This window comes from Notamacropus eugenii, chromosome 5 (assembly GCF_028372415.1).
Source record: "Notamacropus eugenii isolate mMacEug1 chromosome 5, mMacEug1.pri_v2, whole genome shotgun sequence".
NCBI classification, from domain to species: Eukaryota; Metazoa; Chordata; class Mammalia; order Diprotodontia; family Macropodidae; genus Notamacropus; species Notamacropus eugenii.
Window position 1 is genome coordinate 231,420,817 of NC_092876.1, and position 20,814 is coordinate 231,441,630.

A 20,814-nucleotide genomic window follows, 5' to 3' on the forward strand; every position below is an offset into this window, starting at 1 on the left:
GGATAGTATGTGGCAAAGCTGCTAATTTGTGCCTATCCCCATCTCAGTGTCCCCATATGCATTTAGGGCAGTTTGATATAAATCTGGAACCTCTTTTTGCTGTGTAGCACAGTCTCTCCATGGGCACTGGAGTGCTCTTCTCTACTTCATCCACAGTATCCTCACATCTGCCGATCTATCTCACTGTGCTGAGCTAGCTCAGAATAGCTGGGCAGGACAAATGACTCATTGTGACATTTTCTTGATTTCCTCATCAGAATTTGATCTGGTGTATTTTTTAGATCTGTTTGGAGGAATTTGTGGACTGGATCTCATCAAAATGCTTCCTGTCATTCCTGTGCCCTTGACTTCAGTTCATACCATCGCTTTCTTCCTACCTTTCAGGCAGCCTGTCTGTTTTGCTGCATCATCATCAATGCCTTTCTACTAACTCAGTGTAATCCAAAGCTCATTTCTAGGCCCTCTTCTCTGTTATTTTAATACTGTCTCACTTGATGATTTCATTAACTGCCATGGATTCAATTGTCATCTCTATACATGACTCCTGGTAAAGTAACCTCTTTCCCAGGCTCGAATCACAAATTCAAATACCCATTGGATTTTGAACTGGATATTCTATTGACATTTCAAACTCAATTATGTCCCAAAACAGAGTTCATTTTCTCTCCCCTGACCCTTTCAAATTTCCCTATTTCTTTTGTGAACAACACTATCCTTTCAGTCACCAAGGCTGATAACCTAAGTGTTATCTTTGACTTTGCTGTCTCACTAGCCTACAGTGTTACTAATTCTTATTGTTTCTCTCTTCACAGTGTTTCTCACATATGTCCCTTTCTTTCCCTCACAAAGTCCATCATAATTCAAACCTCTTTTACCTTTTGCCTGGATCATTACAGTAACCTCTTAATTGGTCTCCTTGCCTCAAGTCTCCATTCCAATCCACCTTTCATATAGCTATCAAATTATTTTCCTAAAGTGCTTATCAAGCATTCATCCCTTTACCTCCTACTCAATAAATTACATTGGATGCAGTTTACCTCCAGGATCAAGTACAAATATTGTTCAGTATTTATAGCTCTTCACAATCTAACCCCAATCTACCTTTCCAGTCTACATATTACCCATCTCCATGTATTCTGTGTTCTAGTCAACTTGGTTTCCTGCCTCTTCCTGTGATAGGATTCTTGATGTCCTGTCTTTGTATTTTTGCAGTGACTTTCCTCTATACTTGGAATGCTTTTTTTCCCTTCCCTCCATTTTGGAATTCCTGATATTCTTTTAAGTCTTATCTCTAGTTCTCCCTTTTGTATTAGACTTTTCCTTGTCTTTTCAACTATAAATGAGTGCCTTGCCCTCCAGAATTACCTTTTATTTGCACTTTGCTTGTATTCTATATACACTTTCATATGTTGTTTTTGTTATCTAAGAATGTAAGTTCCTTAAGGGTAAGAAAGTGTCTTAGTTTTGTCTTTTTTTAATATCTCTGGTCCATAATATAGTACCTGGCATTTAGTAGATACTTAATAAATGCCTTATTAATGAAAAAATTCTTAACTATTAAGAAAGTAGGTCTCAAATTAAACTAGCTAACATTTAGTTACCCTACATTGAGTTGTTGTATGTATCCAGAAGTAATAAAATATAGTTTCTCTTAAAATATATAATTTAGATTTTTGACCAATATAGACTGGTTTCTTCAGTTTTTATTAATTAGTAAGATTTGTATATATTTGTCAGCAATAGTTAAGTTTCAGAGTGATATTTGTGTGTTTTTTTGAACCTATGATTTCATTGGTTCAAAAAGCTATATGGTAACAATCTGCACTGATGTTGATAGGCAGCTTGTCTTTAATTTCCTGAGAATTAGAAAGTTTCCTGAGGCTCTAAGATTAAATGACTTGTACATAGTCTTAGAGCTAGCAGGAATTGAATCACGGCTTCTTGACTCTAATTTCAGTCTTCTCTCCACTCTGCTGGTTCTTACCTATGTGTATATTTCTATATCCATATGTATACACATATAGTGGTCAGTCAGAAAACATTTATTAAGTGCCTGCTATTTGCCAAGCACTGAGCTAAATGCCTACGATACAAAGAAAGGCAAAATACAGTCTTCCTTGAAGGAACTTACAATCTAGTAGTGAAAGAAAACAAAAAAAAGGATTCTGAAAAACAGGGTATGGTGCAGGGGTATGAGGGAGAAGTCCAGGGCCTGGTGGCAACTGAAGAGATAGCTGGCTGGAAACCTTCCTTAAATGGACATTTGGGAGAAGCTCTCCATTCTCCAGTCAGAAGGAAGAAGTGAAGAGTACAGAAGAGGTGTGTCAAGACTGAAATGATCTTCAGGATGAAGAGGTCTCTGGGGCATGATGGAAAGAAAAGTCCAGAGAAATACAGCCAGGTGGTTGTCCTTGTGACACAGTATTGTTTGATATTTGAAATGGATAAACATTTAAAAATGCTTTTTAATAGGTCTTCAGGAATCCAGTAACTGATTATCCATTTTGTTAATTGTCTGGTCCATTCTTTTACATCTTCTTTCTGTGTGATTGTAATATTTATGTTTTAGGAACCTGTGGGTGGACAAGAACGCTGCCATGACAGTTGGTTTCCTGGTAGTAACTTAGTATCCAACATGAGGCACTTTATAAATTATGTGAGAGTGAGGGTTCCTGAGACAGCTCCAGAAGTGAAGAGAGAGCCACCTGCAAGTACTAGTTCTGATAACTTTGCTTCTACACAAGTAAGTGTGAAAGAAACCTTACTATTTTGATGGTTCTTAAAAACTCAGTGATATGTAGTTGATGCTTTGTTTTGTGTCATGGAGCTTGTAGATTTTCTGTTTAATCCTGCCATAGCTCTGAGAGAAAATATGCCTGTTTTTATCTTTGTGTTGCCTTTCATTCCACAAACACCTATCACATTGTCCTTTCTCACGAATCTTTTTCCTTCAATTGCCAGAGTTCAAGACGGCCTAAAGTCCTTCAAAGAGAGGTAGTTTTGTATGCTTTTTGCGTTAACTAGCAACATGACTTTAAATGGAAATGAAAAAATTCCATGAACTTTCCATTTTCTTAATACAGGCTGAACACCTTTTTCTTTTTAAATGTTTTAATTTGTAGGTTTTCATATTTTAAAGATAATGTCACATTATTGAATTTTAAAATAACACTGTACACTTGGACATTTGTCTAGGATTTTTCTGTTATTGCTAGTAGAATATTGAAATAATTTTAGGCTTGCTTTGCATTTGGGCCTTTAAAAATAAAAGATCATTACAGATGTTACTAACATCTCAAAAAAGATTGAATGTATAGTTTCTTAATTCTAAATAAACTTACCCTTTAATTTCTTGTAGCATGTGTTTGAAATTACTAATAAGTTATTTTGCCTCCTTGGAGGTCAATTTATCTTTGAGTATAATTAAGCTTTAAATGATTGATTATGAGTTGGGTAATTACTACTTTTGAGCTTTTTAAATGAATGGACAATTAAGTTTTTGCATGCAATATTTAATGAAAAAGACAGTAGTGGGAAAAAGATCTTACCATAGAGCTTTTAGTATTTTAGATAATTTAGCTTAAGTGTTCTCAGCCTCTAAAATTTATTTAAGGATAAGGGAACATTGAACTGAAAGTTTTCATTGTGTAGAATGGTTCATTCATAGAAAATTCATTTGCTATTTGATAGTAGGACTGGCTTTGTTGTTGTTTTTTCTTTTGATTAATGTATCAGAACATTCAGACAGAAGGAAGCGGAACTGTTAGTCACATAGGACTGAAATTCACTGCTGTTGTCAGTTGATTGTACCAGATTAGGCATTTAAATTGTTTCCTAAGAGCAGATCATGAACCTTACATTTGAATTTTTAAAATGCTCAGAGAAACAGCAGATTTTGGAATTATTTGGTAGATTATTTTGCTAGAGAGGAAGTGTGCTGTAGTTGGTAGAGGAGCCTTTGGTTCCAGGAACACTAGTGTTCAAGTCCTGTTTCTGACACTTACTGTTTGTGTGATTATGGACAAATTACTTCTTTGATTCTGTTTCTTTATCCCTAAAATGAAGGATTGGATTAGATGGCCCCAAGGTCTTTTGCAGCTATAGATTTTTGATTCTGTGGTCAAAACATTTGTTTATGGTTACATATTGAGGTAATTATTCTAAGGAGAGAGTATACGTCTTTTGGAAGATTACTATGAAAAATAATATGTACTATGACTTAACATATTACAACCTTAGGTGACTTTGCCTTTTATGTTAGCACTAAAAACATTCCTTCAAACCAATCTGTATCTTAATAGAAAGATAAGTTTAAGAATTAATTTTGGTTTTAATGTAGAATCAATTTGAACCTTTTGAGATGAGTCAAATGATCTAGAGAAATACTTAGTTAAAAAAGTATCCTAGGCCTATAAATGAAAGAAGTAATAATTAGTCTCACTAAGCAGACAATATTTTTCATCCTTCCTGTTGACTAAATTATTACTTTTAATAGTATTAGAAGTAATTGCCCATAATATTTTTTCCAGTTTAACATTCTCTAAATTTTGTAGTTAATCATTGTTGATCTTAGATATATTATGTTTAAAAATTCAGAAATTTAAGAAATTTTGAGTTGTAAGACATACTAATCTTCTGGTAATAAGTAAAGTGTGCAAGATTCTTGCTAAGTGTACAGAAAGATGCCTGTTTTTTCCTTCATACTGGTAGAATTTAGCGGCAGCTCCCTCTGATTGTAGTTACAGCCAAGGTAGAGATTTAGAGGCTGTAGAAACTAAATGAAATCATCCCAGAAATCACACTTACTTCTCAGTTTACATTCTTGCACATAGTAAGATTAGACAAAACCTATTTTATTAATTAAACCCTTTAAATTTGTAGTAATAGTGGTACCTTCCTCACAAGGTTATTTGTAAGGATCAGATGCAAACTGTAAAATGTCTTATAAATGTTAGTTATCATTATTGCTAAAGATCAATTACACAAATTATAGAGAGGTTATTACCAATATCGCCCTTGTCTAAATTGTGGAAAATAAAAACAGAGAATAAATTGATGTAAGGGCAAGGGGCTCTTTCATTTTTCTTTTCATACACATAAATGACACCAAATAGAGGGGAGCTAGATATCTATCTTTGCCAGTTTTACTCGCAAATTTCCTGGTGACATTTTATTCAATTGCTTCAATTGATTTGAGCTTCTTTTAGAGTTATGATTACTCCCAGAATAGATCAAACAAAAATCTAATCATCAGGTTCGAAACATTCAAGAACTAGTTTTGAAATGGTAGTTTATTTTAGGGTGCCCTGGAAATTTCTAGAAAGAAAAAGTTTGGATGAAAGTTTTTTTAAAATTTGGTTTAAAAAAACCTACAGTTGAAGAAAATGCAAACCTTGCTTGATTTTCTACCTCATAGCTATGAACCAAGTCCTTGATCTCTTTTGATAAATGACTTATCCAAGTGAATCACTTTCTTACATCATATTTTATTGGGAATTAAATATGCTTGAGAGCTGAATGTCAGGGACCACATATTGTTTCATGAGAAATAGAATCAGATGAAGGCAAAGTCATAGTCAGCACAACTAAAATTTTTCTGTGTAAACATGTATTGCAGAAAGGTTAAAAAATTAGTGTTTTTGACATACAATATCTATTCTTTGGAGTATATGCTCTTTTTTGTTTATGCTTAGAATGAAAGAATGAAATTTCTTTAGAAGATGAAGAAAGTATTTGTAATAATTAGTATGTTTTAAAATACTTAGACATATATAAAAGACTGTAGACATTCTCTTAAAAAATTAAAACTCATGCTTTAAAAATTGGTTGCTGAATAATTTCTCTTGCTCTTTTTCTGTCTTTTTTTTTTTTTTTTGGTAGAATTCAGGTACAGCTCAAGTTTTCAGCTTAGTAGCAGAACGTAGAAAGAAATTTCAGGAGATCATTAATCGTAATAGTGGTGAAGCAAATCAGGTGGTTCGTCCCAAAACATTAAGTAAATGGTCTGCTCCTGGTTCAGCTCCACAGTTAACTACAGCTATTTTGGAAATCAAAGAAAGTATATTATCTCTGTTAATCAAACTTCATCACAAGCTCTCAGGAAAACAAAACTCTTACTATCCTCCCTGGTTAGATGATCTAGAAATTTTAATCCAACCAGAAATTCCTAAATACTGTCATGGAGATGGTATGACTGCAGTTGAGAGAATTTTGTTAAAAGCTGCGTTGCAAAGCAGATTGAACAAGCGCATCATTGAAGAAATATGTAGGAAAGTGACCCCTCCTGTACCTCCAAAAAAGACCAGTTCAGCAGAGAAGAAGACTTTGGACAAAGAAGAAAGGTAATACATTTTAAACTTTTAAAAATATATGGCAGGAATTTCAACAGTGATTGTAGGCATATTACATTTCAGATAAATAGAAATGAAAGTAATTATTATTATATGGGACTATTTTGTTCTGATTTTTCTGGATTGATTATCTTCATATGCCAAATTTATCACTTAACTTCAGGGCACAATTTAACTTAAATTGTAATAATATGGCTGTAGAATTTGGCATTTGTTCTACTTCATCTCTTTTGTTGTCCTTAAAGATCTGCGTTAAGTGTATAAAAGATACAATAATGATAACAATAGCAACATCAACAATAGTGACTGTCATTTATATAGTGTTCCAAAATGTACAGAACACTTGACTTCCTTTCAACAATCCTGGGAAGTAGGGAATAGTTATAATTTAGTAAATATAGATGGTGAAATCTATAATTTCTTGATTATTACCTAGAGCTATCAATAAAAATGAATGATCTAGTGAACTCTGGGAACTGTGATTATGAAGACCTGTTTCCTGTTTAAAAACTACTAATTGTGAATTATTGGAAAACTACTTAACCACTTGTGTCCCTTTTCTCCCTATGGGCCAATATACTAAAGATCACCTTGTTATAATTAGGTAGTATATTCAGTACTATGTGTGTATTTTTTAAAGTAAGGACTCTATTGAAATACAGTTTGCAGTTTTTACTGATGTGTGGCTGAAGTAACTTGCCTTTCCATCCTAAAGATAATTTGCATTTTGGAAGAGAAAGTCTTAGCTGTAGTTGTAACTAGTTTTGTAGCCCCTTGATACAGCTTAATTTTGTAGAGTTTATTCCTTTATTTAAGAGGAAAAGGGACTGGTCTTCTTGATGAATAGACAGGAAACAAATTCAATAACATTTTAAAAGTGTGCATATTTTCTTCGACTAAGAAATCATGAAGCAGTCATCTTCTAATTCTCTAAAAGCAGATTTCCTTTTCTTTTTGTCTTGAATCTTTCTATTACTGAACATAACTACTTAAAGTAAAAGAATTATCTACTAGGAGATCTTCAAGAGGTAACACATGCCTCTTAATTGAGCATCAAAAATAATAATGAATGAAGTTTTACAAATGTCACCTTCTCATTAAAAAAAAATCCAGAAACTTGAGAGCCTTGACTTGAAATTTCTCTCTGTCTCTCATGTTTATAAGTGGAATTCATGGTTAACACTCAGCATCCAAACTAAGGAATTGGAGGCATTGTGTAGATAGTCTAAAAGCTATTTTCTATTCAGTTTTGAAATGCATTATATGAACATATTGTGCAATATATTATTATTGGTTTATGGTAGTAGTAAAATGGAAGTTTGCATCTCTAAAGCAGAAAGAAGGTGATATGCTTTACTGGGTAACATTTGTCTTGAAATGAGAAGTTTGTTACAGATAATCCACAGAGTATGTGACACATTTTGTCCAACTAATCTCTTTTGAACTTAATGCTCCGGGAACGTGTTTTAACAATAAATCATGAAGTTCTCCTTTTTCTTAAAAAAACAAAATAAAACAAAACACCAATAAAAAATCATCCAGGTGTGCAATCATGAAGGTCTTGGAAGAAGGGGGAGTTCATTTAGGGCCACAATATGCTTTAACAAAAAAACCGTTGTCCACAGCCACTGCCTACATTAATTCGGCAAGAATTTATTAAGCACCTGTTATGCCTGTAGCACTGTGCTGGATGCATAGGGGTGTGGGTATAAAAGTTCTGAAAACACACCATCTGTGAAATAGTTGATAAGATTAAATGTGGTCCATCTATGTTGACAAAGCAAAGGGAGAGTTCAGAGATCTTAAAGCATTCTGTGCCCTGTATGCTGCATGGAGTGTCAGCTGTGAAAATGTGCCTGTTTTAAAAATATGATTGTATTTTTCTAACACCTCTGTAGTAATTAGGAAAAATGTATTATTTCCATAAGCAGATGGAGAAACTCATTTTCATTCCCTATAGGCAGCTTATTAGTTTATTGAAGTGAGTGCTGGGCTTAGAGTCAGGAAGAAATGAGTTTGAATCTTGCCTCAGACATTAGCTGTGTTTCCCTGGATAAGCCACTCATCTACTTGCCTTAGTTTCCTCATTTGTAAAGTAGGAATAATACATGCACCTACCTCATGGATATTGTGAGGCTCAAATGAACTAATATTTGTAAGTTGTATTGGTAAGTCTTAAAGCACCGTGTAAAGGCAGTGATGATGATGATGATGTTTATGATGTTTTTGATGTCATTGTTGATTTTGTTATGATAAGATTCATTATCTGTGTTACTTAAGATAAAAAATGTAATAATTAAATTGGTCAGTCGATCTGTTTAAACTAGGCAATAGAAGACAAGATGAGTTTTAAAATTTATGCCAGTATTTTTTGAATTTATATAATTTAGGGTTCTGGTTGTATATAATTTTTATAGAAGGAAAGTATTCAATAAACCACATTACTAAAGAGCTCCATAGTATTTATAATGAATATGACACTTTATGTACATATTCTGAATGTTTTTATTTTGAACAAAGGCTGGAAAGCTGATTATAATACAAATGAAATCCTGAGATTTTAGTTACCTTGTCTAAGAATATTTTCCTTTGAGTACTGGTAATGATAATAAGTATTTGAAACCAATTCAGATATCAACAGTGTCTTGTGATGGTCTAGAATTGAGATGAATCTATTTGAATTTAGCTATGCTGCTCACATGGTATATCTTTAATTTATTTTTGGATTTCAGATCTGGTTTGGTAGTAATGAGGATTGAACACTGTATGAGCACTTAGTGATGACCTATTTTCAGGTTTTTTAGCCTATAGACATTGCCCTTATGATAAATGATCTCCATAGAAACCAAGATGGAGTGCTAAAAGAAAGTCCTAGTAGGTTGAAATATCTTCCCGCCTCAATATCTTAGCACCTTGGGTTATAATGGAAAATCACTGAGCTGCACTGCATCTGTCAGACCTTGTTTATGTCTTCTTATTAAGGGTCTTTATTTACAGTCGAGTCTACTTTAGGAAAGGCATAACCTAGATTGAGGAAAAATACATGAAAGAAAATATCTATGATGGTTTTCTAGAAAATATTAAGAATGCAAAACCTTTGAATATAATCACCAACTTACAGATGACTCATACATGCAAATGATAGTCATCATTCTTGGTTGGAACCCTTTTGCCTCCTTTTTCTAAGACTTTATTACTCTTGTGGAAAAAAGTTGGAGCTTTCAATTACTTTTGGGTTCAAAGTGTATGAAAGGAAGAAGTTACAGAGGTTATGATCAGTATATGTAATGTTCTACATTACATAATCTCATCCCCCCAACCTCCCCTAACCTCAACCTCTGCAAAAAGCAAGTGAGGCCCATTTTCATAGCTTTTCTTTGGGGAAAGGCTTAGTGATTATATTTACATAGATTTTAGTTTAAAATTTTTCCCACCATTTACATTATTGCTGTCATTGGGTGTATTGTTTTGTACTGGTTATTTCAGTTTTCATCATTTCATTTGTTTTCTTTTATGTGGTCTTCTCTGATCCTCAGTTTTTTCTCATCTGTAAAACTGGAGATAAAAATATCCGTAGTATTTGCCTTACAAGGTTGTTGTGGAGCTCTAGTGAGATGGCATACATAAAGATACTTTGAAATTTTAAAGCATTATAGAAATATCAGTTGTTAACTAGGAAATAAGCAGAATAATATTGTCAGCAAACTTTATAGAAATATTTGGCTTGGTTATGAAGCCAGGTGGATAATTTGCACAAATAAGTTGATTTTTTAAGAATAACCTGAAGCATATTTCCTTCCTTTCTTTTTATATATGTTCTCATTATTTTCAATTTAACAAATATTTCTTTTGCTATAATTTACTCTTATTTTATATTAATGTTGTATATCATAAAATTATATATTCCATATTTTCTTATGTGAAAAAAACTTAAAATTCTGATTTTATCAAATTTGTTTTATGACCTAGTATATAATTTTTTTTATTATAGGAAGCAGTTTTTAAATTTTTTGAATTCTATATTTTGCTATGTAATTTTTTTTATATTGCTACAAATCCATTCAATAAATTTTGTACTAATTTCAGGAGTGTATTTTAACTTATTTTTATCTATACTCTTTTCCTAATTTTTAAAATAACTCATGGAATTTTTGCTTTTGAGTAGTTTTAGTTCTTATTCTAATTCATAGATTAAAATGCTGAAATTTTTTTCTGGCTTTCCAAAGTTTTTGTTGTCTTAAAGTTGTATTTATCCAGTATTATTCATTTTAATAAAATTGTCCAATAATGTTATGCTGTTCTGTTAACAGATACTTATAATATAATGTCATCATACGTTATATTATACATTAGCTCCCTCTAAGCTTTTCCTGAGGTACTTACACATCTTAATCCCCTGTATATAATCTTTTCTAGCTTTAAATTTTATCTTAAATTTTTAGTTCCTTATCAGCTGTTGTGCTGTGTTTTAAGCCTCTGTTGCTGTCTTTTAGCTTATTTCTGAAGTCACTCTTACCATTTTTGTATCAGTTGCTAAACAGTAGACCACTTTATGAAATCCATGCTTCTCCCTTCTGTGATTGCTTTATTTTCTACTCCTTCTGCAATTGTTTAATTTCTTTTCTATGCTCTGGTTATTTTCCTACCTTTTAGATTAATCTCTAACTTGAATATTCATTGTTTTAAATAAAAAGTATTTAGGGTTGATTGAATTCTATCGATCATTTGGAATACTATTCATTAAATAATTGAAGGAATTAATCTACCTCTAAAAGTAGGGTGATTAATGCACAGAGTGAAGAAGGACTTGGTTCAATAATTTTTTAAAAAGAGTTTAATAAGTGAATGTATCGGGAAAATATGACTGACTTTTCAGAACTAAATTGTATTATACAGGGATCTTATTTTCTTTAGAAATGTTAAAATTTTTGTTGTATTTGGGGCAAAAAGACTGCTGTGAGATAACTGGAGCTTATACGCTAATATCTTTTTGTAGAGGATAAGGAAATTAAGAAAATTAAATTAATGTAATTTTTAATATTCTGCAACTTTATTTCAAAGGTTAGCATTGGAAAATTACTTAAGATTAAAACATAAAGCAAGCTAAAGCCCTATAGAATTCAAAGAAGATTCATGCCTTTATAGCCAACATCTTTGTAGTGCTTTAAGGTTTGCAAAATGTTCTCAATATTATATCATTTGATCATGAATATTTCGTTTAAGAAATGAGTTGGAAAATATTAGCTGGCCATAGTGAGCGTCCAACTTCAGAAAAAAAGTTAACAGAGAAGAAATAAGTGGCTACCAATGCTGAATGATTGACAAATCAACTGTCTGTATATAAACAGTCCATTGACTTAGTAGGGCTAATAGCAAAATCCTTATCAAATTAGAAGAAAGGAAAAAATGAGAAGATTGAATCTAATATGCAATCAAAACAACTGACTCTGGAGTAAGAGGACCTAGATTCAAGTACCACCTCTGAGACTTTTTGGACCGGTAACCTCCATCAGTCTGTTTCATCTTCTTTTTAAATGAATTTAGACTAGATGACTACTGAGCTAACTCCTTTTAAGATACTATGATCTATGATCCTTTGAATTCCATCTGGACTTATTTATATAAGCTATTGATTCTAGTTCTACTTATGCCTCATTATGGCACATGGTGATAGCCCTGGGATTTTGAATGCTATAGTAGCACAGTGCAAGTTCTAGGAGATTTCTCTCCTGCTAAAAATGTTTTCATTATAATTCTGCAAACAGACAATATGTTTCTTCTCTGAGGACCACATTTTCTAAATACAGAGAAACCCTTCACAAGGATTTGTCTGTTGGTGGTGAATTCTTTGCCCACAGTAACACCATGAAACAAACAGAAAAAATGACCCGCAGTTTGGTTTGGCCAGCCCTCTTTTTTTTTTCCTGTAGTGGTCAGAGCCAAGTGGTAGACAAGGTATCATACATCCATATACACGGCACACACATGGAACACACATGTATAACATGCACAAACACGAAACATACATGAAACACACAGGTTCCACAGGAACACACATTAACTCAGTTGTTAGTGCTCTAAATTGACGAGAAACCAGTGAGTGGCTATGTTGCTAGAGGAACTGAATCATATCAATAATGATATTCTCACTATAAATGAAAGTAGAAGACAGAAGGAACTTGTAGCTGAATGGAACTATGAGTGTCATTGAAGAGAAAAATAACGGAGTTAGCAGAGTTGATTCTGTAGTGTATGTAAAAACAAAAAAAACCCAGAACACTACAGGATGTGCAATTTCCTCATATCATAATGCTCATGTTTTCTATTGCAAAAGAGTATAATGATAATGACAAATAACTTTGAAAGAATTAGGAACTGGTCACAATAATGACCACCCATAATTCTAAAGGTGTAATGATGAAACATGACCCCTACTTCCTTAGAGAGAGGTAAAGGGCTCAGAGTGCAAAGTGTAAGCTCTGTAGCCAATGCAGAAATTTGTTTTGCTTAACTATACATGTTTATAACTGGGGTTTTGCTTTTCTTTCATTCTCAGTTAGTGGGAGTGATTGAGGTGAGAAGGAAAGAAAGCAAATTTTTGTAGATTTAAAAATAATAAAATTTAATCTAAAAAAGAGTACCATGAAAATAATTGTAGTTTATGTGCCAATAGGTATTATAGAGAATGGAGAGGTAAGAACTTGATAAGACTCTCCAGAGTTAAATCAGCATGCTCTTAGATACTTGATTATTGAATTCAAAGATGAACATAGAAGAGGGTGGCAAAAAATGCTTGAAAATAATAGCTGAGGAGTAAAGAATGCAGAGACTCTAAGTCTTATAAACTGTGCTAAAGAATCACACCTACATTTCATGAATGTTCCTTTTAAGAATTGGGGTATTTGGACACAGCCTGCACCAAATAACACTACTGGTCTTCCTGCCTGGAAAGCAGGTGTAAAGAAAAATTTTTTGAGAGTCTCAGCTAAGCCTATTATCCCAAGGACATCGAAGGATGAAGCTAGAAGGAGGATAACAACAAAAAGTGGAATAGATCTGTAAAATATTTTATAACAAACTCTCTTCACCATCAAGGATAGTGGAACCCCACCACATTTGAACTTTTTTTAAATCACTGTTTCATTTGTGTTGGTAGAGGGAAGTTGAGATATTTCTGAGGAAAGCAAAAATGGGAAAAAATCTACTGGATAGGAGCATGTACACATAAATGAGGTACTTTCTAGGGGTGATAAAATTTGGAAATCATGATCAGTACTCAAGATCCCTGAAAGAGGGAGAGCTCCTAAATGATTTTTAAAAAATCGCGGTCTGACTTCAGTAACTGTTCATCTGTTATGCCTATAACTTCATCTTTCCAAAGTTTTTGTGAGAAAAATCTAAATCTTTATAGGGTAAAGGTAGACTTTCTTGAATGCTATTCTGTTGTAGACCACATTTTTGAGTAGTTACAAATTGTTTAAAAGATTTACAAGACCTATTGTAGTAATCATTTATTGACTATATGAAAGCATTTGATTCAGTACAATTAAATTCTCATTTAACAGTTCTTTTTCATCAAGGTGTATCCCAACTGCATGTCAGAATTGTACAAGATTCCTTGATAAGAGACCTTGGTAGATTTAACAACTTTGTTCAATAACCTCATTATTAATAACAAGTTAAGCATAGTTAGGTATGTTTGCTACCATTATGGAGGACTTTTAGTGCACAAGCCAAAATAAATAGGAGATTACCTGTAATTGTAGAGATTCTCTAGATGTTCTTTGCAAGTGACCATTTTAGAAGAGACTTCTAAATGAGTACAACTACTTATCTCTACAGAGAAAACTAGACAAAGATAGATAGATAGAGAAAATTAGTTAGATAAAGATAGATAAAGAAATCCAGTCTTATGATTATGTTGTTGAGTGGACATCTCATTGAGTTGAAGCATCAATATATCTGTCTTGAACAGGCACTTCAGGTGGACAGTGATCTAGGTCTAGAGTGATCATAATATTGTAGTGCTAGAAGGGACTTTAAAAGTCATCTAGTATTTTATAGGTTAGGAAAGTGAGATAAAAAAACTGACAGGTCGTGTGAGGCCAAATCAAGTGCTCTTTCCATTGTATCATGAGGTTGGATTGGATCGCATTTGAAAAATTGTACAAGACTTTCAGTTATCTAGCCTCCCCACACCTGTTTGAACTTGGTGCATGCTTAGATAAAGTTCTTATTGCATTGCTGAGGTTAATGGGTAGGGCTTCTAGGCTCATGGTTATCTTTCATGCATCAGGGTGGTTGGATGTCGAAAAGGATTAACAGTTTTATAATGTGGGATAGAATGTCTTGCCCAAATACAGTTGATTGGCTTTTTTTACCTTTGATTTTATAGGCAGGGAGCTGCTGGGGTTATGCTTTGGTAAGTAGAAACAAAAGGTGCGATTTCAGGAATGAGGAACTCACATATACATCAGATAGAGATAGTCTGTTTCAAGAATAGCCATACCCAGAACACTCGAGGTTTCCTCTAGTGCTCTATTGACTTTCCAGGGTACTTTTCCACCTTAGAATTCTATAAGAAATTTTGTTGTTCAGTATTTTTCAATCTTATCTAACCCTTCGTGACCCTGTCTGGAGTTTTCTTGGCAAAGATACTGTAGCTCATTTTGCAAATGAGGAATCTTAGGTAAACAGAATTAAGTGACTTGCCCAGGATGACAGAGTAAGTGTCCGAGGCCAGATTTGAACTCATGAAAATAAGTCTTTCCTGAGTCCAGGCTTGGTACCGTATCTGCTGTGTCATCTAGCTGCCCAAGAAGCTTTGTGCTGTTTGGGAATTATGATTCTTTGAGATAAATTTCACTAAATTATTTATCTTTTTTTGTTTGAAGTTAAATTTTATTAAAATCATTTATATCATTTTTATAGCAGATTTTTACATAGTTCTTAGAGAATTGTGTAAATTCCAAAGTTCCAGATTCAAATTTGATAGCCATTCACATAGAAATAATTGAAGCTGAGTTCAGGGGGTGAGTTCTCCATAGGGAAAAGCCTGGTCGGAGAGAAAAACATAAGGGTAAAAGATGATAGGACTTTAGTCTTCTTTCAATCCAAACCATTTTTATTATATTTCAAAATTTAGAAGGAATATGAAAATTAGTGAGCTCTAGGGGACAGTTATTTAAGTTAGGGGAGAGTGAACGTGAATAGCGATAATTTACGTTTTAGCATTTTTTTCTTATATCTGCTCTCTGTTCTCAATGAGTATATCATTCCAAAAAATCCACCCTTCTCTTGCAATGTTTTTTTTTCCTGCCTCCAATCCAGCCATACAAATTGAAAACACTATACACATCTATTAGAATATATCAATTTAGAAGCTGAGGAATACTATTCATAAATAGCAAATGGGAGATGTTGATTTAAATAGTTGTAATATTGAACATACAAACTAGAGTTTGATGACGATAAATAAAAATCCCAAAAGAAGCATTTATTATCTATTTTATGCCAGGTGCTCAAAATGTAAATACAAAAGTGAGACATCCTACTCTCAAGGGGCTTTCTTTCTATTGGGGGAAAGCTCAAGTACTGTAGAATACCACATGCATTATGTGAAGTAATTTTCCAACAGCATTTTTATTTATTTTCATTGCGTTGTTTTTCTTATTGATCTGGTTCATTGGATGCAACTAGCCTCTCCACTACTACCACTTAATAATGTACCTTTGGTGGAACTTATCCCACCAAAGATATATGAAAAAGTGCTCTAAATTACTATTGATTAGAGAAATGCAAATTAAAACAACTCTGAGGTACCACCTCATACCTGTCAGATTAGCTAACATGATAGAAAAGAAAAATGAAAAATGCTGGAGGGAATGTGAAAAAATAGGCACACTAATGCATTGTTGGTGCAGTTGTGAACTTGTCCAGCCCTTCTGGAGAACGATTTGTAACTATAAAACTGTGCATATCCTTTGAATGAGCTAATACCACTGCTAAGTCTGTATCTCAAAGAGATCAAAGAAAAAAAGAAAACGTGGACAAAAATACTTATAGTGACTCTTTTCGGTGGTGACAAAGAACTAGAAATTGAGGAAATTATCAGGAAAATGGCTGAACACATTGTATAGGATTGTGATGGAACACTATTGTGCTATAAGAAATGATAAGATGATTTCAGAAAAACTTACATGCAAAGTAAAGTAAACAGAACCAGGAGAATATTGTATACAGTGCCAACAATATTGTAAGAATGATTAACTGTGAAAGATTTAGCTACTTTGATCACTACCATGATCTAAGACAATTCCCAAGAACTCATGATGAAGAATGTTTTCCATTCTCCTCAAGAAAGAGATCTGATGAACTCTTGAGTGCAGATTGAAGTACAGTTTTTTCACATTTTTTATTTTTCTTCCTGTTTTTTTGCTACATGGCTAATATGGAAACATGTTTTGCATGATTTCATATGTATAATTGTTATTATATTGTTTGCCTTCTCAATAAGTGGGTGAGAGGTCTGCAGGAGGGAGAGAATTCAGAACTCAAGGTTAAAAAAAAGAATGCCCAAAATAAATAAATAATAAATTAAACAAAATAGTAAGGGACCTTTGGTGTGAGGGTATCTTCTTCATTAAGGGAAGGCTAAATTGATATTAGTGACATTTTTTTTGGACATGAAAGAACCCAAAGTAAAGGAATTGTTGAAAGAACAGGTAGGAATGACTAGATAGACACCATCTTTTGAGAAAGAGAAGAGGAATATGAAGGTGAGGACTACAAATTCACAGGATTTTAAAGAAAACATCTTACTAAGGCTTAGTAACTGAATTGTTGGGATAAGATCCAAATATAAACAGGTTTCCAGCATGCAAAAGAGATGTTGGGACACTTTTTTGTCTCCTTTCTGGATTGTAAAAGTCATTGATCCATGAGGTAGAGCAGTAATATAACTGATGATTAAGTTCCCACACAGAAATTAGTTAGTCGGTACCTGATCCAAATTCTTATTATGATAGATAATGTGTTCCAAAAGTCTTAGTGCAGTTTATTTAAACCTACAGTTTAAATTTTAATAAGCTTAAACTGCACTAAGACTTGTGTAAGCATTTTAATAAACATAGTCTTCCCCATTTCTTTTCAGTTTACATTCTAATGTTATATAGAGGATATATTATTTGGTAATGAGTAAGTCTCCACTTTCTATTAATATGTATTTTAGTTTTCTGAAAGGACATAAATATGGACTAACTAAGTTTAGTTTATTTATTGTATTGAAAGCATATCATAAATGTAACCTGGATCATGACTTCATTTCCTGTAGGGGGTCTTTGTAGATAGCTATTACAACATATGCAGAAGAAAGTAGTTTCCCATTTGTGAGTTTTCTAAAGCCTCATTTTAATTATAGTGATTGTATTATCAAAAACTGCTGGAGCTAGAGATGTGGTACATCTTCTCTGTCTTTGTTTAATTTAGGCGACAAAAGGCTAGAGAAAGACAGCAGAAGTTGCTTGCAGAATTTGCTTCCAGACAGAAAAGCTTCATGGAAACTGCTATGGATGTTGGTGAGTTTTAACGTATTTAGTGATATGTGTAATTATAATGCCATACTTATGTGGAGTATGTAGGTTCTGGAGTGACCCTCCCATAACCACATAGATCAGGATACTAGAGTTCAGGTGGTTACCGTGTCTCCCATTAGGAATCCAGGGATAACCCCGAGGAGTTGGGGGGTATTTTTCTAATGCTGTCACTCATGAGCCCTGCTGATATGCTTCTTCCCAGGATTAGTAGTAGATATCAACTAATCAGCTAAACGTAATTAGCTTTTGGTTAGCAGTTTACCATAGTGACAACGTAGTTGGTATAAAACATTTACTTAAAAAGTTTGTGACAAACTCACCTGTCAGTACATAAAGAGTGTAAAGGAAGGTGGACTCTAGCTTAGTAAGTACAAGTGACAAAGAGGTTACAGTTCCTGGCTGCTGGAAATCCTTTTCTTCACTTTATGAGGTAGTTAGGATATTGCCTCTAGGCATGGCACAACTTCTGTGCGGGGCTCCTCTTAGAGTCTTAAAGCTATTTTTTCTCAGTGTGTCTAGTTTTTTCTTGGCTCCAGTTGTATAACTGCATCAGCTATTTCAGGGACATTGTTAGGATAAAGATGCCAGCGGGAAGTACAAAATCTATTAGCCCTCTGAATTTCGTCAAGTCCTCATCTGATCAAATAGGAGGAAGGACGCTAAAACTGAGTTTGAGGCTAGGGCCCTTTTCTCTCTAAACAATTCTTTCTTGGGGATTTGGCTAGAGGCTTCCATCACTTAGTTGCCAGATACTTGGATTCTTGTATAGACCTAAAAGGTATGACTAAGTTTCTTCACCCAGAACCAATAAACTTCCTGTGCAGAATTATTTTCTTCATGCAGTAGCTTTCAAAGACTCCTAAAGTCTGAAGTCTGTAATTGATTGATCTTTTCATTAGAGGTGTCTTGACCTTGTTCAAACCTAGTTCACATTTCTGATTGATTGACAGGTCTCATTTGACAAATGAATCAAGGCATAATATCTTGTCAGTTGTTAATTTAATTGGGGCAGGCTAATATATTGACTCAGTTGATTACCATCCTTAGACTTTAAAAAAATTACTATTTTTTATTCTGTCAAAAATTAATCTCAGTTCAAATCTCATTTTAAAATGAATAAATTGAGTTCAGAAGAGGTAAAGCTTGGTGCCATGTGTATGTATCTAAGAAAGATGATAATTGATATTATACCTCTTCACACACAGAAGTATAAGACTTGTCATAGGTAAAAATTGAATTATGATGCCACAGTACATACAATCATTAAGAAAAATAAAAAGTCTCCTTTTCATTTTTCTTTTTAACTTAGAGGTTTACAGGAGACATTAAAACCTGTTACACCCTAAATTTGATTGTCCTCTGGTTTTAAAGGGATTGAATTAATGAATCCTCAAGAACTATAGTAGATGAATCCCTACAGGTTATTCTCTCATTTTATCAGATTCTTCTCCTTCCCAACTCCTGCCCCTATATTAGGGGCTTTTATTATATCCATGTAGATGCTTTTACAAACTCCCTAGCCTTCTAATTCTTCAGCCTATCCCTCCTGACTTAGAATGATTATCAATAGTCACTGTTTCTCTTTCCCTCCCATCTTGATTTAGTTATTTTTTTCTTTTTCTCATTAAAGGGGCCATTCCCTAACTACTTCTTAAAGAGGCCTATTCACTGAATGGGTGTTACCACCCTCTAAGTGAGTACCTGAAAAGGCCTTAGCCTAAAAGGCCAAGGTCTTCCATTGCATCCTGGGCTGTCTCCAGTCATCCTGATGAATATCTGGTCACTGGATCCAGATGGCTCAGGAGGAGAAAGTGAGGCTGGTGACCTTGTACATCCCTTTCTCACTCAAAACAAAGTCAAGTGCAAGTCATGTCATCATTTCTGATGTCATGGTCTTCTTCAGGAATGAAGGACAAACACAACAGCCTGGATACAATAAACATTTATTAAGTGCCTGCTATGTGCCAGGTACTGTGCTAAGTGCTGGGGATACAAATAAAAAAATGCAAAGAAAAACAGTCCCTACTCTCCTTATAATCTATTGGAGAAAGACAGTGCACAACAAAAAAAGTGGAAAAGAACAGGGGTGGGGGACTGAGTGAATACCTGGCATGGGGATATAATGATGGTAGAGTTGAAACCAATCAGAGTATCTGGTGGCAATGAAGAGATGGCTGAGATTTTGAGCTTCCCCCCCACCCCATAAAGAGAGGCTACAGGCAGATGGGGAGTCTTGCTTTCTAGCCCTCCTATTAGAAAGGCAGAAGCAACTGAGGTATTCATAGTGTGAGAATGGAAGCTAGGGCAATCCCCATAATGATAACCCTAAATCCCTGTTCCTCAAGTCCACCTCAGTCATGTGTAAGCATGGTCACACTAGATCTCATCATTACTAAACAAGTATTTTAGTTCTCTAATTAGAAACTGACATTCTTATACCTCATTATAACTTACTAGTACTAGTCTTTTTTTCTATGATTTACCTTTGCTACACTTGCTTTTTAATCCTTTCAAGATCTCCACGTTCTTCATCCTTCAATATTTTCTCAAGCCATTAGCTCTACTCTGACTGTACTTTCTTCCTTTTCCATCTTGGACTGAATATTTAACCATTTCAATTCTGCACTGTCTTCTACTCTTAAATCCATTGCTCCTTTATCCTGTTGCTTCCCTTTTCTTGCTAAACCTTAGCTCTAAAATATTTCCACTGTCTACCTTCTCTGATTCTGTACATGAGCCACTCAGTACAACTGGAAGAAGTCTCACGTCTATGCCAACTGGGTTCATTACAAATTCATGTTATCCAGCCTCAATTAGACCCTTTCTACAACAAAGCAGTCTTTTTATTCTTTCTTAATTAATTCTCTGTC

At 33.9% G+C, this 20,814-nt stretch overlaps 1 protein-coding gene across 10 annotated transcripts in view; it reads left to right on the forward strand.

Annotated features, from left to right (window-relative positions):
• The window catches only part of UBR3 (ubiquitin protein ligase E3 component n-recognin 3), a 314,350-nt gene that overhangs the window by 146,457 nt on the left and 147,079 nt on the right, over positions 1 to 20,814 (forward strand). For 7 of the 10 annotated variants that reach the window (XM_072612278.1, XM_072612269.1, XM_072612275.1 and 4 more), the window contains 4 exons: positions 2,570 to 2,743; positions 2,962 to 2,994; positions 5,881 to 6,341; positions 17,838 to 17,926. In XM_072612278.1, coding sequence (XP_072468379.1) covers positions 2,570 to 2,743; positions 2,962 to 2,994; positions 5,881 to 6,341; positions 17,838 to 17,926 — 757 coding nt within the window. The remainder of the gene's footprint in view (positions 1 to 2,569; positions 2,744 to 2,961; positions 2,995 to 5,880; positions 6,342 to 17,837; positions 17,927 to 20,814) is intronic. The other 3 variants (XM_072612272.1, XM_072612274.1, XM_072612273.1) reach the window with 1 other exon arrangement.